The 27603-nt window shown below is 34.4% G+C and overlaps 1 protein-coding gene and 1 long non-coding RNA gene across 2 annotated transcripts; both read left to right on the plus strand.

Moving 5' to 3' along the window:
• The first annotated feature begins 6873 nt into the window (after positions 1–6873).
• On the plus strand, positions 6874–9259 carry LOC140828385 (uncharacterized). The gene is made up of 3 exons (XR_012117172.1): positions 6874–6945; positions 8889–9002; positions 9095–9259. It is a non-coding gene; the product is annotated as an uncharacterized lncRNA (long non-coding RNA).
• A 15197-nt stretch (positions 9260–24456) lies between these two features.
• On the plus strand, positions 24457–25452 carry LOC140826993 (uncharacterized). Its single transcript, XM_073189559.1, has one exon. It carries the CDS (start codon positions 24457–24459, stop codon positions 25450–25452), a length of 996 nt encoding a protein of 331 aa, XP_073045660.1.
• The last annotated feature ends 2151 nt before the right edge of the window (positions 25453–27603 follow it).

Here is a 27603-nt window from a genome sequence, read left to right on the forward strand (position 1 = left end):
TGTGAATTTTCGTACAACAATAGCTATCAGACGAGTATTGAAATGGCACCATTTGAAGCGTTGTACGGAAAGAAGTGTCGATCGCCTCTTTATTGGGATGATATCTCTGAAGTTCCTGAGACTGGACCTGATATGATCAGAGATATGACTGAAAAAGTGAAATTGATTCAGAAGAAAATGAAGGCAGCCCAGGACAGACAAGCCAAATATGCCAACCTTCGACGTAGACCGTTGGTATTTGAGGTAGGAGACCGAGTGTTTCTGAAGATTTCACCTTTCAGGGGTGTTGTCCGATTTGGAAAGAAAAGGAAGTTGTCTCCACGATACGTCGGTCCATATGAGATTCTCGAGAAGATAGGAGATCGTGCCTATCGACTAGCATTGCCGCCTTCTTTATCTGAAATACATGATGTTTTTCATGTATCGATGCTGCGGAAATATCTCCCTGATGATTCACGTGTTATTCAACCAGACGAGACTGAGCTGGATGAGACATTGAGTTATGTCGAAAAGCCGATCCGGTTTATCGATCGTAAAGAAAAACAGCTCAGAACAAAGATGATTCCGTTGGTGAAAGTGCAATGGACTCGTCATGGCGTTGAAGAAGCTACTTGGGAGACGGAGTCTGATATGAGACAAGAATTCCCAGCATTATTTCACTGATGTAAATTTTCTTATACAGTTCTTGTAATTATACTCCTTATTAATACAATTGACAATTTGTGATTTCGAGGACGAAATCGTATCTTAGGGGGGGAGAAATGTAATGCCCGAGAAATTGATTATCGTAATCTGATAGGATTATTGATTATGAATTGATATAATTAAAAACGGGCTATTACGAGACCATATTTGACCAAGCATATGAATTATGATATTTTTGGGCAGAACTGTTGGCGCCCGAGCGGTAAGTAATGACCGCCCGAGCGCCAATGCTCAACAAGAAACGTGCTCGGACAGAAAGTATGGCGCCCGAGCGGTAGAATATTACCGCTCGAGCGCCAGTGGATAACAAGAAAATGTTACGGGCAGAAGGAGTGGCGCCCGGGCGGTAGTTTTTGACCGCCCGAGCGCCAATGGGTCAATTCGAAACTCTTGGACAGAAAGTGCCGCGCTCGAGCGGTACTTTCTTACCGCCCGAGCGCCGGCTGAAATGAGCGAAATTCTGGAGAAGCCACGTACGAATTACATGCAATATATATATAAAGCTCCTTCATAATTTCCTCAGATTCTGAAGGAGGAAGTCGAGAAAAGCTTCGAAGAAGCATCGTGAAAATCCTTACGCCTTTTATGAACGATCCGTCCGTCTGATTTTGAATCCAACTTCGGTACCGAGTTCCTAGCAACGTAGGCTACAACTGGACGTAAGTTTTATTACGTTTTGACATGTCTTGAAATTATGCTATTGTCAGAATTGAATAGGATTCATATATGATGTTCTGGATATGTTAGACATCATAGAATCGAAGTCAGATTAAGAAACGGACTGATTATGGAATTATTATGAATTTTCTGGGGTATATTGATTTATACCAGATAGATTTGAATTGTGATTGAATTACAGACTGTAATGGATATGAGTTATGATTGGTAATTGATGTCTGTTGATTTGGTATTAACGGGGATACTGAGATTGTACCGTTATGCTGTTGATTTTGAATTAAATCCAGATTAATCAGATTATTAGTGATTTGAAAGGTATATTGATATGAGATTATTGGTATTACCATTGTCAGATTGAGTGATTGACAGAGTTTGGATTCCAGACCGAAACTGCAACGAAAGGTATAAGTCAAGGTGTATTGGGACATCGACTCAAGTAGGATGTACTTGAGTTTCCCTAAATCACATACTTATTATTTGTTTATCATTGTATTTAATGATTTGATTTAAATGCTTGTTCTATGGAGTCATAGGAGCATGCATTAGACGAGTAATCTTGTGACAGAAGTACCTGATAGTGGCAGGTAACCACGGGTACATTGCACGATGTCACAAGATATGGCGATAGACCATAGTCTATGACGGATGCGTCTGGACACTGGATGTTGGTTATATCGACTTGGATAGAACTGGAGTCTTTTCTATTACTGTTTGTCGATATAGGAATGCTACATCTGGACACCGGGATCCCTAGGCTAGGATTGAGTCTAGTCTAAATCGTGGAGTTACGAGTATTGTCGACAGATCGATATTGTTTACATTTCTGATTTTGATTTGTATTACTGTCACATGTTTCATGCTTTATATTGATTATATGACTGCATGTTCGTTGATTTATACTGGGATTTATTCTCACCGGAGTTATCCGGCTGTTGTCTTGTCTGTATGTGTACTTGACAACAGGTGGGACAGGTTCAGGGTCCAGGAGATGAGGAGAGATCGTGATTAGAGTGGAGGCTCCGGACTTGGATTGTATATAGGGTGTGAACACTTAATAGTAGTTGTTGAACCTTAGTTTGTACTGATTTGTAGACGGTACATGACTTGTACTTTATTATATACTGAGTTGTATATTAGATTGTTGTCACTACGTTCCGCATTTTAAAAAAAAAAATTTAGACCCTGTTTTATAATTGATTAATTAGTCCCAATGACGATTAAGAACTTGATTAGCATCCGGGTCCCCACAGTAGGTTTATTATAATAATATTTGGATGTAGTAAGTCTATAGGCCCATTTAATTTTATTAATTTCTTCCTCAGAATGATTATTAATCTTATCTAATTCTTCAAACTCTTCATTAAGAGTATTTAAATTAAGATTTCTAAATTTTTCTTATAATAATTTTTCTATATCAGAAACAGAGGATTTAAATTTAAAATCTTTTATATCAGGGGGTGATTGAATAGAAAAAGTAGCAATAGAAACAATATTAGTTTCTGGTTCTTCTATATGAACATCTGATTTTATTTTATTAATAGCTAAAATAATTTTATCAATGCGATCTTTAAGAGAATTTATTTCTTCTCCTATAATCGTAAGATATAAATTTGTATAATTCTGTTTTTCAATTATCTGATTTATATGTTTAACAGTAATTTGTAACATATCATTCTCAAATAATTTTGAAAAAGCAGTAAAATTTAAAATTTTATTATTCTTTTCTATAATAAAAGATTGTTGAGGAGGATAAACAGATTTTTGAATCTGTCTTGAAGAAAGTTTATAATTTCTTTCAAGAATAGAAATATAATCTATAATAAATGTTTTAAAAAACCAAGGAACAAAATGTATTAATTATTCTGGTTTTCACAATATTTATAAAATGTTGAAACAATATATTCAAAATCTTCTTCAGAGAAACTTTTAAAGTACCAATTTCTGAAAGATTCCCATTTGGGTAAATAAAATTCTGCATTAATCTTTGCTCTAGCAGAAGATCCTTTAGTAAAATCAATTTTAGGTTTACTATCCATTAAATACTAAAATTCATTTCTGAAACTGTATCAGTTTCTCTATCTTTTTGAAAGTTATTTTTATGAACAATATTATTTTGATTTATAATTAAATCATCTACTGTATTAGTAGATTCTAATACTTCTCTAACTTGAGAAGTAGATGCTCTAGAAGTTTGTGGTATATCTACCATATAATCTAGAGGTGAAATAAAAGAATGACTAGATCTTGATCTAGCATAAATAGAAGATGGTAATAATCTTCTTTGTTCATTATTAAACTGTATTTGAACAAATCCTTCATTATTTTGTATAACTTGTTGTAAATATCTATTTATTATAGGATTTCTAGGAACAGCTTGTTCAATTATCCAGTTTTCTGGAAATTCAATTTCTTCTCATTTTATAGATCTACGAGTTGTAATATTAGATCTATTAAAATTAGTTTCTATAAGAATAGTTTCATTTAATTTTTTATCTATTCTTTTACACATAGGATTCAATGTGAATAATGGTTTATAATAAATACGATAACAGATACATATGACTTCTGTGCCAGGAGTATAATTATAACCATGAGTTTTAACATTTAATGTTAAAGAATCTAATATATTAATATCAGACAAAGATAAAGATAAATTAGGATAAACATCAAAATATACTGGACCATGTGCCAGACTAGATTGAATTATTCCCATCAAGGATTGTTTCCAATTCAAATTCCTACCATCTCTTAAAGCTGCTATGAAGCTTTCTGGTAAACCTTCTAAGGTTAAAGGTCTAAAAGCAATTTGAATTAATCCTATATGAATAAATTTATAATTTTTCATATAAGGCATAATATCTTTATTATTTAACAATCTAATAACCATTTCTTCATTATGAAGAGGTACTGAAGATTCTGTAGTTTTAACTACTTGTTTAAAACCAATTCTTTCAAAGGTTCCTAACTTATAGATCATTTTAGATTCTATCTTAGGAATAATCTATTTATTTAATAAATCTAAATTTTCAGGTAAATCATATTCTTCATTTAAACTGTTATGAACAGTTTCTTTTAAACTGAAAATATTCATTTGAATAAAAAGTGCTAAATTATTAACCAGACTATTTCCAAGCCTCATATACCTTATTTAATTATAGATAAATTGAACATATTTTTTGTGACGAAAATTCACATGTTTGTTGAAAACAAAAATCAAGTAAGTTTTTCATTGTGTATTGTCAACTTTGTCCTTATTTTGTACACACATGAGTAATTTAGTAAGGATGTTTTAGTAAAATCAATTATTATAATAAGGTTAACATTGACAAATTACGTGTTTATTGGATAAAACTCAAGTTTGAGAACATATTTTTTCTATGAATATTTTGATTTTAATTATTATATATTTTCTTATTTAGTTATAGATAAATTGAATATATTTTTTGCGACGAAAATTCACATGTTTATCGAAAACAAAAATCAAGTTAGATTGAAATATCGAAATATTTTGATTTTTATTATTATAATTAAAGTTAACATATTTTTTCCTAAAAATGTCAAAAAATTTTGATTATTATTATTATTTTTTTTATTTGATTATAGATAAAATGAAAATATTTTTTCCAACAAAAATCTACATATTTGTTGAAAATAAAAATAAAATTTGATTGAAATAAAGAAGTTTTGTAATTTTTAAAAAAACATTTCTCTCTCTTATAATATCTCCACTCTCTCTCCCCAATAAAAGTTTCCTCCCCCGTTGAAATTTCCTCTCAACACAGATTCTAAATAATCCTTTGCCGCTTGCCACCGGTTCTCGCACTGTAAGTCGTCAAAATTTAGAAACAAATACATATTGGAAAACATCTCGTCATAATCTTTCTATTGATACCGATATTGAGGGTATTTCGCAACTTAGTCGACGACCTTTTTCCTTCCGCCGTCATCCACCGCACCGGGCCTCCGCCGTTGCTTAGACTTGACTTTTCAAGACATTTGGAGTTCGGAAGCTCGAGTTTCATAGGTTGCCGGTGAGTGCTTTTTTAACTCTCGATTTAGTTCCAGGGTCAAAGTTTTTCATTGTGTATTGTCAACTTTGTCCTTGTTTTGTGCACACATGAGTAAATTAGTAAGGATGTTTTAGTAAAATCAATTATTATAATAAGATTAAAATTGACAAACTACGTGTTTATTGGATAAAAGTCAAGTTTGAGAACATATTTTTTCTATGAATATTTTGATTTTAATTATTATATATTTTCTTATTTAATTATAGATAAATTGAACATATTTTGTGATGAAAATTCACATGTTTGTTGAAAACAAAAATCATGTTAGATTGAAATATCAAAATATTTTGATTTTTATTATTATAATTAAAGTTAACATATTTTTTCCTAAAAATGTCAAAATATTTTGATTATTATTATTATATTTTTTATTTGATTATAGATAAAATGAAAATATTTTTTTCTAACAAAAATCTACATATTTGTTGAAAATAAAAATAAAATTTGATTGAAATAAAGAATTTTTGTAATTTTTAAAAAACATTTCTCTCTCTTATTAATATCTCCACTCTCTCTCCCCAATAAAAGTTTCCTCCCCCGTTGAAATTTCCTCTCAACACAGATTCTAAATCCTTTGCCGCTTGCCACCGATTCCCGTGCTGTAAGTCGTCAAAATTTAGAAACAAATACATATTGGAAAACATCTCATCATAATCTTTCTATTGATACCGATATTGAGGGGTATTACGCAACTTAGTCGACGACCTTTTTCCTTCCGCCGTCATCCACCGCACCGGGCCTCCGCCGTTGCTTGGACTTGACTTTTCAAGACATTTGGAGTTCGGAATCTTGTCGTAGCTCAAGTTTCATAGGTTGCCGGTGAGTGAATTTTTTAACTCTCAATTTAGTTCCAGGGTTAAAGTTTTTCATTGTGTATTGTCAACTTTGTCCTTGTTTTGTACATACATTAGTAATTTTGTAAGGATGTTTTAGTAAAATCAATTATTATAATAAGTTTTAAATTGACAAACTACGTGTTTATTGGATAAAAGTCAAGTTTGAGAACATATTTTTTCTATGAATATTTTGATTTTAATTATTATATATTTTTTATTTAGTTATAGATAAATTGAACATATTTTTTCCGACGAAAATTCACATGTTTGTTGAAAACAAAAATCAAGTTAGATTGAAATATCAAAATATTTTGATTTTTATTATTATAATTAAAGTGAACATATTTTTTCTAAAAATGTCAAAATATTTTGATTATTATTATATTTTTTATTTGATTATAGATAAAATGAAAATATTTATTCCAACAAAAATCTACATATTTGTTGAAAATAAAAATAAAATTTGATTGAAATAAATAATTTTTGTAATTTTTAAAAAATATTTCTCTCTCTTATTAATATCTCCACTCTCTCTCAAATAAAAGTTTCCTCCCCCGTTGAAATTTCCTCTCAAGCCTCCGCCGTTGCTTGGACTTGACTTTTCAGGACATTTGGAGTTCGGAATCTTGTCGTAGCTCGAGTTTCATAGGTTGCCGGTGAGTGATTTTTTAACTCTCAATTTAGTTCGACTTTTGGTACCAATTGTTGAGGGGGTTATTTCGATTTTCTTGATGTTAGTCACCCTGTTTCTGTGCAAAACTTCGTCGAATGACCGATTTTTGAATTTCTCTCTCTCTGTTTTTCTGTGGAGGAGAAAAAAAATCATACAATTTCGGGTAGGAATGTTGTGCAATATTTTGTTTCAAAACTTTGCGATGTTAACCACAATGGAGCGCGTATGGGATTCTTGTGCTTTTCAGTGGTATGGCTTTGCTCCAATTAACATGTTACATCCTTTCTCCGATCCGGTGATTCTTGTTTTCTTGCTTAGTAATGTTAGTTTGGGTTGTTCGATTATATGTAATGATAATGATTAGCTCTATTTGTCATAGAATTCTATTTTTATGTCCTTGTAAACAATAAACCTTCAAAAATTTCTCCACTAATAGGAGTGGTGGACGATGTAAAATTTTAAAGGTGAGCAGCACCTAAAGATTTAGTGCGAGGCCCGGGGCCGAAGAGGGCGGAGGGTGATCGCCGGTGCCATCAGTTGCACGGACAATGAGCGGCTTCTGGCAGGCTTCTAGGTGGAGGAAACATGAATGAACCGACCCACACGGGAATGAGAGGGATTCCGAGACTGTTCAATGTAATGGACTGTACAGTTGAAGATGGCTTAAAAGATTTGATTGGTACTACTCATATCACGAAGGTGCATCTTCTTTTCGGTAGTTCATCATATAAAAACTCCAAAGTTAAGCGCCCTTGACTTAGGATGGGTGACCTCCTGGGAAGTTTCCTAGGGTGCGTGTGAGTGAGGACATAAGTACGTTGGAAAGACATGTCTTGGTACAGTGAGGACAGTCGTTGAATATGGGGTGTTACATTTCGTACCGAAAATGCAAGAGATGAATATCACAAACATTAGCTCTCTGCAAATGATAGGCTACACCACATACATAATTGCTATATAAAAAATACTTGAACAAAATTTATTAGATAATCACATTCTGTACTCTCTTAAATTTCTCCATATGCCATATAAGATAGGAGTTTCGATCGGAGATGTATATATATCGAGAAAACAAAATTGTATCAACCCGAGCTCACAAAGATGGATTCACGATTTGAAGTGAGATGAGCTTGAAATTATTGTATAAATTATATTATTAACAAGATATATATATATATATATATATATCTATATCTTTTAATATTATATATATATATAGATATATTAAAAAAGATATATATATATATATATATATATATTTCTTTTTTAATATATATATATATATATCTTTTTTAATATTATATATATATATATATATATAATATTAAAAAAGATATATATATATATATATATATATATATATATATATATATATATATATATATTAAAAAAAATCATTACATTGTATTGTTCAATGAAGTATTACCATAAAATTAAGAAGATGAGCTGAGTTTTGAGGGTGAAAATGGTGGCCTTTAGTGATTTAATTTATGAAAGATGATAAATAATTGTCTTTTATATATATTTATATTTATATATATATATATATATATATATATATATATATATATATATATATATATATATATATTAGAGTTGATTATTTATTAATAGTGAAAATTATTGTTAAGTAAACGTTTTTTTTAAAATTAATTAATTATATAAACAAATTAAATTGTCTTGAATAATTAAATTTTAAATAAAATAAATTTAGTATTATTGTCATCGTATATCGTCAAAACTTAGAAATAAATACATATTCGAAAAAATCTCGTCATAGTCTTTTTATTGATACCGATATGGATTGGTATTTCGTAACTTTGTCGACGACCTTTTTTCTGACGATCGTTCTTCAGCCGTCATCCACTAAGCTGTAAAATTGATTTTGGTACTAATATTTGATATTTGTTATATCTTTGGATGTAGGTACAATCGTTGTGTCGATTCGAGGTATCAACCAAAATTTTAGCCCATGTTTGTAGAATTTATAAAATTTCTATTTATTATGAGCAGAAAAGCTTCTTCCTCAAATTCGAAGAGGTATTGATAAAAAGCTATATTTATTTAACGTCATTTGCATCTTTGATAATATATTGAACTAAAAAGTTATAACTAATTGTGTTGCTAAACAGTAAGTTCTTTGAAGCAACCAATCCATCAGTTGAAAATCATACTAACCAAGGTACATCAATTGAAAAAATTTCAAATTTGTACCATTTAATTGAAATAATATATATCCAAATTTGATTCCTAACAAGCTGTTTGATATTTTTTTTTAAATTGCAGATTTATTGACATTTAATAGGTGTTCCACTTTCGAAACAAATATTCGAATTTGTCAATAGATAAAAAAACTTCATTACATTAATAATGTTGTGAATTCTAGAAGGAAAAAAGATTAAACGAATGTGAATCCAGCACATCTACAAAATTAAATAAGGAAAATACAGTTTGGTTACTGAAAGCTTTGATTCATGAAGGTAAAACCAAGTTAATTTCATACACTTGTATAAAGTATTGGGAAACTGCATATTTGTTTTATATTTATCATATTTTTATATTTTTTTTAGGTCAATCACTTGTTGATCTGCACGAATTGAAACCTATGAATATATGTCGCTACTGTGAACCGAGAAAGTTTGAATTTGAATATCCAACATTTTGTTGTGACAATGGTAAAATTTAGTTGGAAAACACTGTGATGCCGTCTGAATTGATAGATCTGTTAACTGGAAATCAATCTCACAAAGCTGTTAATTTTCGGAAAAAAATTAGAGTTTATAATAGTCTCTTCTCTTTTACTTCTTTTGGAGTTAAAATTGACAAAGAACTTACTTCTTTAAATCATGGAATTTACACGTTTCGAGCGTTAGGCCAAATATTCCACACTCTTCAACCTATGGCGCCTGGTGAGGCTGGTCCATCTCATTTTCAATTGTATTTTTGGGATACAAGTAATGAGTTAAATAATTGAATGAATGTGATGGACAATGCTGATATCGATGAAGAGACAATGAGACTATTAATGGAGGTTCTCAAAAGAAACCCTTACGCTCAATTATTACGCAGAATAAATGATTGGTCTTCTCTTGAGGAAATTAGGCTACATATTTGTAAAAATGCTGTTGTGGATCAACGATGTTACAATAGAACTTCAGCTGATCAAGTTGCTGCCATTTGGGTCGAAGGCAATAATGCTAATATACCATAAGATAGAGACATCGTAATTCATGGGTGCAATGGTCAGAGTCATATATAGAATTAAACATTATTTTGGTTGATCCTTTACAATATCCGCTTCTTTTTCCGAATGGAGATAATGGTTGGCATCAAAATATGTCCATGGAAGCTAATAATCAAATTCAGTATAATATTTACGCCCAATCGAACTTTTCTTCTATCGGAAATATCCTTCAAGAGAAACATCATGGTACATGGTTTTGTCTTTTTTCTTTTCAATCTATATATATTTAAAGTAATAGATTTCATCACTTTTACAAATATTTCACTTCCATGATAGACGAAATAATTGAATCCACATGTCAAGACTTTGAAATTTTCAAAAGATTTCATTACCACTTATGTAATATGCATCTTATGTATTTTAGTTGCAATCAAATTAAGATTATAGATGTACCAATGATGTTTTGGTGTTTTTATGCTTTGTGTATTTGTCTAATTTTATGATTTAATTTAATACATTGTTAGAACTTTTACCAATTCATTATATAATATTTTTTTAATTATTATAATTTAATGCATGGTTTTATTTGTATTATATATAATATTTATTTGTAAATTGTGAAAATTGTCATATTCTGAATGTGTAATTTTTCACTTTTTAATATATTATCATAGTAATCAACAAAGACAAGCAAAAGATGGTTTCTTGTCGAGAGTACTATTGTTACAAATTCCAAATAAGAGATAACATGCCATCGATGCTTTTATATATGCTGGAAGATTGTTGCAACAATATGCAGTTGATATATATATATATATATATATATATATATATATATATATATATATATATATATATATATATATATATATATATATATATATATCATATGTTTCTGTGTTGCTTGAAAAGCACGGGTTCAAGTTTCGAATGAGCATGGGAAGTGCTTGAAGTTCCTCGAGAACAAACGTCGTGGTTTTTTCGGTCTAACTTGTAATCATCTATTATTTTTTTCATGCAATCTATAAACATTATCTTGCTTGGTTTCCTTAAAAAGTATTTTTATTTTGAACTTCAACTGTTATTTGTTTTATATCATAAATTTTGAATGCAGGGGTTGGCTTAGATAAAATAAAAAAGGTTCCCCCGGAGATTTTGAAGGAGTAAACATTAATATTTGAAGGGAAATAATGTTTTCAAGTTTTCGACTAACATAATTAATTATTTCCCTAATATATTTCCCTTGTTGTTTTGATTGACTAAATATTTGTTTTAATTTTGCCTTCCTTAGCTAATGAGATATTAAAAGATTTAGTAAATTGATAAGATATGATTTTAATGTTTACAAAGAGTTTATTCCTAATAAAACTCTTACTTTCCTTGCTTAATAGGTTTTCTTATGAGATAAGGCTCTCATCTATAAAAAGGAAAACCTAGGACGATGGAGGTGGCGGTCTTCCACTCATAGTCATACGCATACTTTGCACGATCAAAAGTTCAGAGAAAATCCCTATCAACGACTGCTGCTTTGAAGACTGCCGATAACAAGTGTTGCCTTGAATGTTGAAAGCATCCGAAGACAACATCTGTGCAGACGTTGGCTGAAGATTGTTTCTCTTAGATTTACTGATTGGGAACACTGTTTTGCTTTCTTGTTCACGTTTTAATATCGTTGGTTATTTGTTTTAGAAAGCTTTATTTTTCTCAACTTGTTGAGGAAATTGGTTTTTGTCATAATCACTAGTGTTAGGTTTTTGTAAACGATTGATTTTTCTAGTGATTAATTTTTGCCATAAGGCACCGCACAAGTATTTATACTTGTGCATATTTTAATCTTGTCCATCTAATTATTTAAAGTGAATTTGTGTTATTAATTTTCCGCTGCATGTAGATGTTGTCCGAGATGTCGTAACATCTGGCACAACACCTAATTCTGATAAAACATAAATTTACTGTTTTACATTCTATTCTGATATTTTAATTATTTTCGATATCTGTCGGACAAAATAAATCCTAACAAGTGGTATCAGAGCCTACTCTTGATATACTAAGTGCTGATTCTTGTTTTTGTTTTGTTTGACAGAAATATTTAATGGACATCACGTTTGCAAGTGCAGCACTTCGACCACCAGTCCTTGATGGTACTAATTACAGCTTATGGAAGGTCAAGATACGATACTACATAAAATCCCTAGATGAACGGGCATGGCAGCGCGTCATCAACGGATGGACTCCACCAGTCGCAACAGATCAAGAGGGGGACAATCGACCAAAACCTGAAAATGACTGGACTGCTGACGAAGTGCAAAACTCAAATCATAATTCAAAGGCTTTGAATGCTATATTCACATCGGTTGATATGAACATGTTCAGTTTAATCACAAACTGTACTTCGGCTAAAAAAGCATGGGATATCCTTCAATGTCATTGTGAAGGATCTGAGAGTGTGAGACGAACCAGATTAAGGATGCTTACTTCCAAATTCGAGATGATGAGGATGGAGGAATCTGAAAGCATACTTGAGTATAATCGTCGTCTACGGGAAATTGATAATGAGGCATTCAATGCTGGAGAATCAATCTCCAGTGAGCGTCTAGTAAGCAAAATTCTTCGTTCTCTGCCTGAAAGATTCAATATAAAAATCTGTGCAATAGATGAAGCTAAGGACACGTCCAAAATGTCAGTGGAAGATCTTATCAGCTCACTACGCACGTTTGAGATGAATCTGGACATGCAAAGGAAGGATAAAGGGAAGTCAATTGCACTTCAAGCCTCTAATGACTCCTACAATGAACTTCTACAAATATTCCAGGAAGTAAATGATTCCGATCTCTGCGAGGATTCTATATCTTTTATTACAAAGAAATTTGGAGATTACTTGAAAAGAATCCGGGAAAAGAAAAAGGATGCACAACCCTCTAAATATTATAGTCTTCCTGAAAAGCCACAAAGGTCTCCTGCAATGTTACCCACTCAAACTAGGAACGAAGGCAAGGGACAACTCATATCAAGGAAGTTTGATTCAATGCAGTGTAGAGAATGCCAAGGATTCGGTCACTATGCCAATGAGTGTGCAAACAGATTAAGCAAGAACAAAGGGTACAATGCATCCCTTAGCGATGAAGAAACTGATCATGAGGAGAAGTCCACTGATGAAGACAATCAAACCTCCCTGACTGCACTACTGACAGAAACCAGCTGGCTACAAGTGAATCCTGCAGGTGTTGCCCTAGGTGTTGCTACACCTGGCTACAGCATCTGTGAAAAATCAGTCTGTTTCAACTCTACAGTTTCTGGAAACTTGAATGAAGATAATCAGGAGGTTGATGGTGAAGAACTTACTCTTGAAAGTGTCCAGGAGCTTTATGAAGAACTGTTTGAAGATTGGACCAAAAGAAACAAGCTTAATGCGAATCTGGTAAAAGAAAATGCTGAACTAAAATCAGTGGTGAAAGAAAATGCTGATCTAAAAGCAGTGGTTGCTAAACTGGAGGTAATTTTGAGTAAAAAGGATTTGGAACTAGGAAAGACCAGAGAAGATCTTCAAAAAGCAACTGAAACCTTGTCCAAATTTAAGACAAGCTCATCCAAGCTTGAATCCATTCTCCTGATGGGAAGAGATGACAAGAAAGGCCTAGGGTTCAAGGACAGTGTGCATGAAACAGGTGAATCTTCCAAACCTACTGTTTTTGTGAAAGGAGAAGCTGACACATCTTCACAACCTCAATCCAAGTCTCCCATCAAAAGCTCTTCTCAAATAAAACAACCTTCTGCACAAATTTCTAAGAGACGAAAACGAAGGTATGTATGTCACTACTGTTTTAAGCCTGGTCATATCAGGCCATACTACTTTAAACTCAGGGATGATCGCATAAATCAGAGGTCAAGCCAGATGTTGCCCCGAATGTTGTCTAACACTCTTCTCAACACCTCCTACCATCAACCTACAGTAAGACAAATTTGGGTTCCAAAGGTAAAAACTCACTGCAAAGTTGTCTACACTTCATTAAAAACTAACACTGCAGGTCATTGGTACTTTGATAGTGGTAGCTCACGCCACATGACGGGGTCTAAAGAACATCTGATCGAGTATGTTGAGCAAAAGTGTGGTAGAGTGACCTATGGAGGGGGAGCAAAAGGAAGAATTGTAGGAAAGGGTACACTAAATGTTGAAGGACTGCCAAAACTTCACAATGTGCTCCATGTTGAAGGATTGAATTCAAATTTGATAAGCATAAGCCAACTATGTGATGATAATTTGTTTGTTAAATTTGATAAACATAACTGTGAAGTCTTTGATGAATCGAATGTGTGTGTTATGACAGGCACAAGGTCCTCAGACAATTGCTACCAAATAGGAGAAGACCTGTCATGCAAACATGTGAAAATCACTGAACTTGACCTTTGGCATCAAAAACTTGGACATGCAAACTTCAAAACCCTGAAAAACTTGAGTAAGTACGATGCAGTAAGAGGTATGCCTAATCTCTCCTCTGGTATACCATATGTGTGCGGTGACTGCCAAAAAGGTAAACAGACTCACGTGTCGCATCCTGTGTTGGCAACACCTGGGACAACACGGTGTCTGGAATTCCTACACATGGATCTTATGGGTCCTATGGAAGTTGAGAGCCTCGGAGGTAAGAAATACTCTTTCGTATGTGTTGATGACTTCTCACGTTTCGCATGGGTTAATTTTATTAAAGAAAAGTCAGATACATTTGATGTATTCAAAAACTTGATCACTAGAATCACTAATCTCCACAGTCTGAAGGTAAGAAGGATCAAGACTGATCATGGTAAAGAATTTGAAAATCGCTCATTCTCATCATTCTGTGACAGAAAAGGTATTTCTCATGAATTCTCAGCACCAAAAACACCACAACAGAATGGGATTGCTGAACGTAAGAACAGGACTTTGCAAGAAATGGCAAGAGTAATGCTAACTTCTAAGAACCTTGCAAAGCGTTTTTGGGCAGAAGCCCTTAACCCAGCATGTCATATTTCAAATAGGGTATATCTAAGGAGTGGATCAACCATGACTTCTTATGAAATTATTATGGGAAAGAAACCTAACCTTAGATACTTTCATGTTTTTGGGTGTGTATGCTACACTTTGAATGACAGGGATCAACTGGCTAAGTTCGACTCCAAGAGTGATAAGTGTCTGTTTCTCGGATATGCCACTAATAGTCGTGCTTATCATATGTTTAATCTTAGAACAAGAACGATTATGGAATCAATTAATGTTGTTTTTGATGACCGTGCAGATCTTAAGAAGAAAACTGCAGAAGATGATGTTGAAGATCTGTTGGAGACTCAAATACCGATGGATAAGACAGATGTTGCTCCAGATGTTGCAACATCCAGCACAACATCTGACACTGATGTCAACAGTTCACAGGAAAATGCTCACAGCGATAATGAGGTAGTCGATGATGGACCGAGTATTCCAAGCAAGATCCAAAAGAACCACCCGTTTTCTCAAATCATCGGAGGAATAAGGGAATATATCCAGACCAGGAAGAAGGACAGAGTTGACTATCGAAAAATGGTTGGACTCGTGTGCATGAGTACCATGTACTCGCAGGTTAGATTTTCATGCTTTGTGTCTCAAATTGAACCTAAAAACGTTATGGAAGCATTAAAAGATGAATTTTGGACTAATGCTATGCATGATGAGCTTGAAGAGTTTGTTCGACCATGGCAATGTGATTGGCACAAAGTAGGTTTTTAAAAATAAAACTGATGAGTCAGGAAACATCATTCGAAATAAAGCAAGGTTGGTTGCTCAAGGGTACACACATGTTGAGGGGGTTGACTTCGATGAGACCTTTGCTCCTGTTGCCCGCATTGAGTCAATTCGACTTTTGCTTGCCATTGCTTGTTACATGAAAATAAAACTGTTTCAAATGGATGTCAAAAGTGCATTCTTGAACGGGTTCTTGAGTGAAGAAGTACATGTGAGACAGCCTAAAGGATTCGAGGATCCACATAAACCGAATCATGTGTACAAGTTGAAAAAGGCTCTCTATGGCTTGAAACAAGCACCCCGTGCATGGTATGGGAGATTGACTGACTATCTTCTCGACATTGGATTTACACGAGGTGAGGTAGATAAAACTCTCTTCATTCAAAAGGCCCAAGGTGAGATACTTATCTGTCAGATCTATGTAGATTGTATAATCTTTGGTGCATCATCACAAAAGCATGCTAATGACTTTGTTGAGTGCATGTCATCGACGTTTGAAATGAGCATGGTTGGTGAGCTAAATTTCTTTCTGGGTTTGCAAATAAAACAAATGCATGACGACATTTTTTTGTGCCAAAGCAATTACTCTAAAAGTTTGATCAAGAAATTTGCAAAGGAAAACATCAAACACATGAAAACTCCTATGGGATCAAATGAAAAATTATCCAAAGATGTTGCAGGTGAAGATGTTGACAACACCTTGTACCGTAGCATCATAGGGAGTCTCCTATACTTGACGGCCAGTCGTCCTGACATCATGTTTAGTGTTTGCCTATGTGCTAGATATCAATCCAATCCTAAAACTTCTCATTTGAAAGCTGTTAAACGTATTCTACGTTACATAGCAGGAACAATTGAATTAGGATTATGGTATACTCACGAAACCAACTCAAACCTGGTAGGATTTTCCGATGCTGATTGGGCTGGGGATCTAGATGATAGAAAAAGTACTTCTGGGGGGTGTTTCTACCTTGGCAATAACTTGATTTCCTGGCATAGTCGAAAACAGAATTGTGTATCTTTATCCACTGCTGAATCCGAATATGTGGCAGTTGAAATGCTTGCACCCAACTTTTGTGGATGAATCAAATGATAGAAGATTATGGACTTAAAAGTGAATCTTTAATGGTGTACTGTGATAACTCTAGTGCAATTAACATTTCAAAAAATCTAGTACAACACTCTCGAACAAAGCACATTGACATAAGACATCATTTTATTCGAGACCTAGTAGAAAAAGGATTGATTAGAATTGATTTTGTTGATACAAATAACCAATTGGCTGACATATTCACAAAAGCATTGGACTTTGAGAGATTCTCCAATCTTAGGAAATCTCTCAGCAGGTGTTCTATTTGATCATTGACAGATGTTGCCCCAGATGTTACGACATCTCGGACAACACTTAACTTGCATGAGCATATTTAGGATTTAGGCATACTACACTGCATTCATACTGTGACATGTTGTGTTGAAACAATGTAGCATAGTTTTCTGATGGTCTTACAATTCCTAGTTATCTCTGAAATCTTCACATCTATACATTTGAACTCAGTCACAACGAACTTGATGATTGGTCACTTGACTCTAACCAATGTGACAAGTCTCCTCAGAAAAATTGAAAATTAAAAAAGATGAGTCTGTGGTTAGAAGGAAAGATGGAAAAAGCTACCTAAAAGAGCCCAATGAAGGCTGTGCTTTTAGTGTGGGAGCTGCCCCTTCTAAAAATTACCACAGCAATAGGAGAAAATAGAAAAGGCTACCTAGGGGAGTCCAATGAAGACCGTTCTCCTAGTGTGGGAGCTACCACTCCTATGCTCAGAAAACTGCTAAGTCACCAAGTATGAAGATAATCAAATTTTGGGAATTGTGTGTACTGTCAGGAGATGTTGCCAACATGTGTGACAACACTTCATCTGTAAACATATCTCATATCAGCTCTCATGACTCTATTTCTGTTACATTCCGTTTTAAGCATAATTAGGGCATGCATAAACATATTTCCGTGAATATTGGCGTGCCACAAAGATATAGATCATTCGACAAAAGAAAATTCGTTGAAAATCCAGACTGTGCGAAACTCTCGAATTTACGTGATGCTCGATGTCTAGTGGTGCGAAAATCGATGTGGGTTACTTCTGGAAATTTTTGAATCAATTTTGTGCAAAAAATTATCTCTGTAATAAATTAAAGGGGTTAACGGCTAATTTCCGTGGCATTTCATTTTTATTACCGTTAGACTTATAGGCAGTTACCTTGCGTTTAATCGTGATTATTAGCATCACCACTCCTCACTTTCTTTACAGCCACTATTCTCGAAACCCTAAGCAATTGCACCAACACTTTCGTATCTTCCTCTGAAATTCCTTTCATCTCTCTATCTGACTTGCAATTTATCATCAAATGGCAGGCAACGGTTTTGATCCCCTGGACATCCGGAGTGAAATGGGGCACACAGAAAATGTTGCCGCTACTGAGACAACATCTGCTACGACACCTGCTGTCGATTCGTCGCTACCACTGGTTCTTACGACTGAAGAACCAGTCCCTTTGGAGGTAATTGCACCAGGCGAACCTGGAAATGCCTTTGATGTAGAGAATCCACCAATTATCCAAGTATTCGATCCTCCGCGTCAACCCGTTCGTCGATCCAAGAGACAGGCAGGGTATAATCCTGACCTCACACCAGGGAAACGATTTCGGTAAGGGCAACCATCCACTCGTCCATCGTTAATTGACCCTGCAGAGACTTCGGGAGATGACTCCGCTGATGGGGACTACGAATTGGTTGCTCGTAAAAAACCTGCACCCCGAGTTACTGTTGTCTCGTCATCCTCGTTTTCCACCCAGGATGATAATGATGCTATCTCTGAGGCTGTCACTTCTCCCACACTACCCTCTCAGAATCCTGTTGCTGACAGTGAGGTTGAAATTTCGTTGGCCCAATTTATGGCAAATTTGAAAAATCAGAAGGCAAAGGCTCCTTCAACCTCTACTGCTCACCATATCGCTACAAGTCCAACTGCATCTAGCTCGTCTAAGGGTGCCTCTGCTGACGAAGCGGTTTCTGGTGGTGCCAGACACGCCAATGACTCTGCACCTATGGATGTTGCCCCGGATGTTGAAGACACTGAGGACGACATTGATCTATCTGTCTATGATTTGGCCACTTGCTACAACAACATGTTTTACTCTGAGACAGCATTCTCAAATTGGCCTCTCTATGAAAATCGAGAGTTTGTTGCGGAGCGAAATGTGGATGTGGAAGCATTTTACCGGTACAATTTAATTGAGTTTCTCAAGTCTAGGGGTCTGTTTTCTACATGCTCCTCTGTTCTCCCCTACTGTCATAAGGCTATCCTTGAATTTTATGGTAATCTTACCTTAAGTGTTGGGGATCCAAGATCGGCAAAATTTGGACAAGTTTTTGTCCGCAACAGGGTGTACAACTTCACAGCCGATGTAATCAATGCACACTATGGTACACCTGCTGCTGCCGAAGGCTCGCCTCCGGATTTAGGTGAGGTAATTTCTGTCCTCACTGGTGGCATGGTCAGCAAGTTTCCTCTCCATCCACACAAGGTCTCAGCTGCTACCCTTACTTCACTCTATTCGGTGCTGCACAAGATTGTCATCCATAATTGGAACCCGACTACAAATACCACTGTTGTCACCAAGGCTCAGGCACTGACTCTCTTCTCCGTTGGGAATTCAACTTTAAACTTTGGCCGCCTGGTGTTCAACACAGTGTTGCAGTATGCTAATGGTGGTTTGAAGTCATCCAAGCTCCCATTTCCATCCCTTATTTATGGAATCTTGGTGTCACAGGGGTTTGTTAAGAACATTACAGAACCTTTATCCTTGCCCACTGACCCACTCAAGATTGCCTCTACACTTATGCAGGGCAAGAGGAAGGTTGATCTTCCATGGAGTGCCTCTGCCTCGGTACCTCCGGCTACTGGTCCTTCTCAGCCTTCCGCCACCAACACTGTACCTCCTACCACTGGTTCGTCTGCATCTACCAACGCTACTCCATCCTTGTCTGATTATGTGAAAATATCAGTCACTGGTGCCCAGATGTTTCTCGATCATGCCCTGAAGAAGGTTGCCCAAGCCAAAGCTGATTTGGCTTTCTATGAGGATTTGGCTATTACCATCCAAGCACTGCTGGCAGTTGGGGTCTTTCATGGACAAAAAAGGGGAGATGATGCTGGTCCCTCTGGGACTAAAGATAACACTGATACAAAAGATGATAGTGAGGATGATGAGGATGATGAATGATTGTTGTTTGTGTATTCTTGACTGGTTTTGGTTTGGATCTTCTGCTTTTGTTATTATTCTGTTCTTATAGTGTCAGTCCCAGTTTTATGCTTTTACTATCTCAGTGAGTCAGCCTACCAAGGGTTGTGCAGGTGTTGCTTTAAATGTCTTTCTTATTCAGGGGGAGACAAACGTGCTTGAACTCAGGGGGAGTTAAAATGAACTAAGGATGATAAATGAGTTTGATCTCATTTTGTCCAAGAAAGGCAAAAAGGGGGAGATTGAAGAGAAATAATGTTTTCAAGTTTTCGACTAACATAATTAATTATTTCCCTGATATATTTCCCTTGTTGTTTTGATTGACTAAATATTTGTTTTAATTTTGCCTTCCTTAGCTAATGAGATATTAAAAGATTTAGTAAATTGATAAGATATGATTTTAATGTTTACAAAGAGTTTATTCCTAATAAAACTCTTACTTTCCTTGCTTAATAGGTTTCCTTATGAGATAAGGCTCTCATCTATAAAAAGGAAAACCTAGGACGATGGAGGTGGCGGTCTTCCACTCATAGTCATACGCATACTTTGCACGATCAAAAGTTCAGAGAAAATCCCTATCAACGACTGCTGCTTTGAAGACTGCCGATAACAAGTGTTGCCTTGAATGTTGAAAGCATCCGAAGACAACATCTGTGCAGACGTTGGCTGAAGATTGTTTCTCTTAGATTTACTGATTGGGAACACTGTTTTGCTTTCTTGTTCACGTTTTAATATCGTTGGTTATTTGTTTTAGAAAGCTTTATTTTTCTCAACTTGTTGAGGAAATTGGTTTTTGTCATAATCACTAGTGTTAGGTTTTTGTAAACGATTGACTTTTCTAGTGATTAATTTTTGCCATAAGGCACCGCACAAGTATTTATACTTGTGCATATTTTAATCTTGTCCATCTAATTATTTAAAGTGAATTTATGTTATTAATTTTCCGCTGCATGTAGATGTTGTCCGAGATGTCGTAACATCTGGCACAACACCTAATTCTGATAAAACATAAATTTACTGTTTTACATTCTATTCTGATATTTTAATTATTTTTCGATATCTGTCGGACAAAATAAATCCTAACAATATTTATTTTAAAATGTTTTAAAACAGTCATCATTTCTAATTTTATTTTAGTTTTTTTTTTTTTTACCATAGATACTTATTAGTAACTTTTTTAATTTCATTTATTTATATTGTAAAATATAAAAATTAAAAAATTATATCATATCAACTCTTTTCGAAGTGTACTATGTATTCAAGAAACAAGAAGAATCACATGGAAGGAAGGGGTGAATAAAATCTCCTCACGACCACCGAAAACCTTAACTTTTTTCTCGTCGATACAAATATATATCTTTTACGTTATTATTATTGTGTATTTTTTTTTTAATTCTGCCTTCCTAAAATTTTCATCGGCAAAAACTTGTGTGAGACGGTCTCACGGGTCGTATCTGTGAGACGGATCTCTTATTTGGGTCAGACATGCAAAAGTATTACTTTTTATGCTAAAAGTATTACTTTTTATTGTGAATATGGGTAGGGTTGACCCGTCTCACAGATTATGATCCGTGAGACGGTCTCATATGAGACCTACTCATTTTCATCGGCCTCGATTGTATAATTCGAGTGAACATTGATTTGTGTATATTTTACCATTATTTGTATACTTACCTTGATTTATTTTCTAAGATTCCTATGATATTTGTCGGAAGTTTGAGCCCTTCAGTGATGGTTTACACTTGACGGAGGCGGTTTACAAATTCTTGGCCCAACGTATACTTGGAGGCAGGGGCGGAGTCAGAATTATTATTCAGTGTAGGCAATAATATACTACAATTAATAAAACAAAAAAAAAACGGTTAAACAAAAACCATAAACAATGTGTTCTAAGATTAGAACACAAGCTACACAAAGCCAGAAACATCTGTTACTTGATGGAAAACGTCATAAAAATGACAAAAAATATTGTGTATAAAACCAACAATCAAAACAAAATCTGATAGAAAATATAAATTTTATAAACGAAAAATATACATGAACTCATTCTCGATTGCAAAAAAATAAAACAGTTGAATGATCGAATAATATTGAATGAAAAAAGCGATCTTAAATTTCATAAAATTCTAGATTTTGTTGGGAATATAAAAAATGTGACATTAGTTAATATGAATTGGAATGATTATTAATCAAATCATATTGGGCTTATGTGGAAAAAATTGTATAGGATATTACATATTGTCAATCTCAATAGTACTATCAGTAAAAAATCTAAAATTTGAGTCTATAAATTATTAAAAAGTAATACTCTTAGCATAAAAAGTAATATTTTTTCATGGATGACCCAAATCAGATATCCGTCTCACAAATATAACCCGTGAGACCGTCTCACACAAGTTTTTGTCATATTAAGAAAGAGAGTAGCAAAATTGATTTGATTTTTCTTAGATTTGTTACGTCATAGTTATAATATATCTACTTAAAATTTAATAAACGAACGACTGATTGAAGTTGGACTATACATAGGTAATTTGTATAATAATAAAATTTCACATGCTGCAATTATAATTATATTTTAAAATAAGCATTAAAGGTTATGAAAACATAAACTTATTTTAACATGATTTTAATAATTTATTAAGTAATTTTAAATAAAATTATATTATCTTTATTAATTGAGTTATTATTTCGGTAGAACTCTAAATAAGAAGAATTCTTTTTTAAACAAGATAAGAAGATCTCTAGATAAGAAGGATTTGTTTAACACAAGATGAGAAGGATTCTATTAAGACTCTATTATTATATTAATAATTATATATATAGTGTAATACTTTCAAATGTATTCAAAAAAAAAATACACAGGAATTTTCTCTACAAGTTTGCATAAACGTGTTTCGAAATTCGGAGAAGGCTGGGAATTTGGAGGTAGGCTGGATATTCATTCAAATTTGAAACTCCTTAAATCAAAATTTGACAGGTAATCTTTAATCTTCGTGCGTTCTATTAAACGCGGTATTTGTATTGAATAGAGTCTATGAATTGAATGAAAAAAATGGAGAAATCAAAGCATCGACTTTTTGTAACCCAAAGTTCCATTGCTTTTAAATAATTGTATTTATTTCATTTTCCAAACATTTTGAATTAAGTGCCCGTTCGATTTGTGTACCATGCCAAAATATTATATGTCAATCACAATGTGGTAGACAAATATCTATCAATTTCAATTATTTACAATATACTTATTATTTATTTAAATTATTGTTGTTTAATATATTTCATTCTCAGATTTTTTTTTGCGTTCGAATGGACACCTTGCACATATGACCTATCATCTCGTTGCAACCGAGTCAAAATAATGCTTCCATAAAGTTTAAAGCAGTACGACAGGGAAGCCAAATACCCGCCAAATCAAATTCGAAGCTAAAAGGAATTAAATTCCTTGATAAATTTTCCGTTTTAATATCTTTAATATTTTGCCTTTCTAGACATGAGAAAATAATTATATGATCTCTTGTAGATTTGGAATATATGATATGAGACTCATAATATCTTTAATATATGGAATCTCAATATCTTTAAGATAGGAGATCTTTATTCCTTAAGAAGTTTTTTCCTAATAAAACTCTTGGGTGTGTTTTCTAATAGAAAATAAACGTGCAAAGAGAATTAAGAGAGAGACCAAGAAGTTCGAAGAGTTTTCGAGAAAGAAGCCATCTCGTACTACTGTTTTGAGTGTTGCCGAGAAGTGCTTACATCCGATGACGACAAAACCTAATCATTGTGTTGATTAGTGTGTTGATTTTTGAAGACTTTTTACTTCTCGGTTGATGCATCCCTTGTATACTGGTGATACGGTTTGTTAGAGGTTTATGATGCAATTTGTTACTCGCCTTTATAAGGGAGTTGTTTTATTCTTTCACTAGTATTGGTTTTTGTAAACTTACAAGTTTTTCTAGTGAATTATTTTGCCCTGAGGCACCGCACAAGTATTGTATACTTGTGCATAATTTATATCTTGTCTCTCGTATTATTATCATTATTCCAGCTACGTGTAGGTGTGTTAAAATTATAATTTCCGCTGCATGTTGTCGTGGGTGTTACAACACCTACGCACAACACCTATATTCTGAAACACACAACACTCACCCTCAACTCACAAATACACTGTGGAAACAGAACTTTCAATTGGTATCAGAGCCTCCACTTGACTCTACTAAGTGAGATCCTGTTTTGTTTTGTTTTCAGAGTGAAAAGGAATTATGGAAGGATCAACAAATACTGTTTTTAGGCCTCCCGTGTTGGATAGATCAAACTATGCATTGTGGAAAGTAAAGATGAGGGTTTTTATTAAATCCATTGAAGAAAGATCTTGGCAACGTGTACTTGATGGTTGGAGTCCACCAAAACTTGAGGATGCTGATGGAGACACACGGCTCAAACCTGAAAGTACATGGACTGTCGATGAAGTGCAAACTTCAAACTTTAATTCCAAGGCTCTCAATGCTATATTTTCATCTGTTGACACAAGGATGTTTAATTTAATCACCAATTGTGTATGCGCCAAAGATGCTTGGGAGATACTCCAGAAGCACTGTGAAGGATCCGCAAGTGTGCGTAAAACTAGGCTAAGGATGGTGACATCAAAGTTCGAAAGTTTGAGAATGGAGGAAAAGGAGTCTATTCTTGAGTATGACTGCCGGTTGAGACAACTCTCAAATGAATCACATGGTCTAGGAGATCCCATACCAAATGAAAGATTGGTGAACAAGGTTCTAAGATCTCTTCCTGAGAGATTCAATGTCAAAGTTTGCGCTATTGAAGAATCTAAAGACACTTCAACGATCAACCTGGATGAACTAATGAGTTCTCTCAGAACTTTTGAGATGAATCTTGATTTACAAAGGAAGGATAAAGGGAAGACAATAGCCTTTGAAGCCTCAACCGAATCTTATGATGAAATCCTTCAAATATCTAAAGAGGTGGATAAGTCTGATTTAAGTGAAGAATCGATCTCTCTGTTTACTAAGAAATTTGGTGATTACTTGAAGACTATGAGAGAAAAGAAGAAAATTGGACAAAAATCTGAGTTGCCCAATAAAACCACTTTTGCAAAAGCTCAAAAGTTTACTCCTATGAAAGGACAATTTCGACCAAAAAATGAATTGCAAATCCAATCAAATGTCAGAAATCTGGATTCAGTGCAATGTAGAGAGTGTTCGGGATATGGACATTATGCCAATGAGTGTGCCAATTGACTTCGAAGAAACAAAGGTATGACTGTCACTTTGAGTGATGAAGAGTCTGATGACGACCAAGAATCAAATAAATCTGAAAAACACATATCATTGTCTGCTGTGATCAAGGAGAAACGCTTAATGCAAATCAATCCTCTGGGTGTTGCCACAGGTGTTGCAATACCTGGTCGCAACATCTCTTCAAATTCTTTATGTTTTAATTCTACAACACTTGGTGAATCAAGTCATTCTGAAACCCAAGAAGTAGATGATGATGAAATTACCCTGGAAAGTGTGCAGACAATGTATGAGGAATTGTATGAAGACTGGATCAAAAGAAACAAAGTGAATACATTCTCTCCAAAGAGAACACTGAGCTGAAGTCTCAAGTATCACGACTTGAAGTAATCTTGAGCAAGAAAGATCTGGAGTTATGCAAAGTCAAGGAGGAGCTTGAAAAAGCAACTCAAATTCTTGCTAAGCTTAATTCAAGTACATCTAAACTTGATTCACTTCTGATGAATGGAAAGAATGACAAAACTGGACTTGGTTATTCAAATAATCTGTTTGAAATTGGAGAATCATCCAATACTGAAAGAAAGCCAACTGTCTTTGTTAAGGAAAAGGCTGAAACTCCAAATGTTCCACACATTGGTAAAGGTGCTCCATCAAAGAGGCAATTATCTACCAAGAAGTCCAAGTCTAGGAAACGTCAATTCAACTGTCACTACTGTTTTAGACCTGGTCACATCAAACCCTACTCTTTTAAACTTAGAGATGACTACAAAATATGGGAATCTAAACAGGTGTTGTACAACACTAGGCGCAACACTGCCAACAGGAAACCATCGGTAAAAAAGGTTTGGGTACCCAAGGCTAGTATTCAATGTTCTGTTATCTATACTTCGTTAAAGACTAACATTGCAGGAATATGGTACTTTGACAGTGGCTGCTCACGCCACATGACAGGTTCTAAGGACCATTTGATAGACTTCGTTGAACTACGGAATGGTCATGTGACATATGGAGGAGGTGCAAAAGGAACAATTGCTGGCAAAGGAACCTTGAATGTTGATGGATTGCCTAGTCTACACAATGTGCTTTATGTCGAAGGGCTTAACTCAAACTTAATAAGCATAAGTCAACTTTGTGATGATGGTTTATATGTTAAGTTTGATAAAGAAAATTGTGAAGTTTTTGATAATACTAATACTTGTATTTTGACAGGTACAAGGTCTGCTGACAATTGCTATCAACTTGGGGAAGACTTGGTATGCAATCCTTCAAAGGTGACTGAATTAAATTTGTGGCATCAAAAATTGGGTCATGCAAACTTCAAGACACTAAAGAATCTTGGTAAATACGATGTTGTGAGAGGTATGCCTAATTTATCCTCTGGAATTCCTTATGTTTGTGGTGCATGTCAAAAGGGTAAGCAAACACGTGTTCCTCATCAAGTGTTTCAACATTTTGGGACAACACGGTGTCTTGAACTGTTGCACATGGATCTTATGGGTCCAATGGAAGTGGAAAGCCTTAGAGGTAAGAAGTATTCATGTGTTTGTGTGGATGATTTCTCTCGCTTTACATGGGTAAGATTTCTTAGAGAAAAATCCGATACATTTGATGTTTTTAAGAAATTACATGCTAAGATTACTAATCTACATAATCTGAGGGTTGGTAAGATAAGGACCGATCATGGTAAAGAATTTGAAAACTCACAATTTATATCATTCTGTGAAAAGAGAGGGATAACTCATGAATTTTCGGTCCCTAAGACTCCTCAACAAAATGGAATAGCCGAAAAGAAGAATAGGACACTGCAAGAAATGGCTAGGGTCATGCTAAGTTCAAAGAATATTTCAAAAAGATTTTGGGCCGAGGCCTTAAACACAGCATGTCATATTTCAAATCGTGTGTACTTAAGGAGTGGTTCTACTATGACATCCTATGAAATTATCATGGGAAAGAGGCCAAACCTGAAGTATTTTCATGTTTTTGGGTGTGTATGTTATGTTTTGAATGATCGAGACCATCTTGCAAAGTTTGATTCTAAAAGTGACAAATGTTTATTCCTTGGTTATTCATCCAATAGTCGTGCATATCGTATGTACAATCTTAGAACAAGGACAACTATGGAATCTATTAACGTTGTTTTTGATGATCTTGCAG

Source organism: Primulina eburnea, chromosome 3, assembly GCF_022965805.1.
Source record: "Primulina eburnea isolate SZY01 chromosome 3, ASM2296580v1, whole genome shotgun sequence".
NCBI classification, from domain to species: Eukaryota; Viridiplantae; Streptophyta; class Magnoliopsida; order Lamiales; family Gesneriaceae; genus Primulina; species Primulina eburnea.

What these genes read in the sequence shown, in the direction of transcription:
- LOC140826993 (XM_073189559.1), top strand. Translation starts at nt 24,457, where the DNA reads ATGGAAGGATCAACAAATACTGTTTTTAGGCCTCCCGTGTTGGATAGA.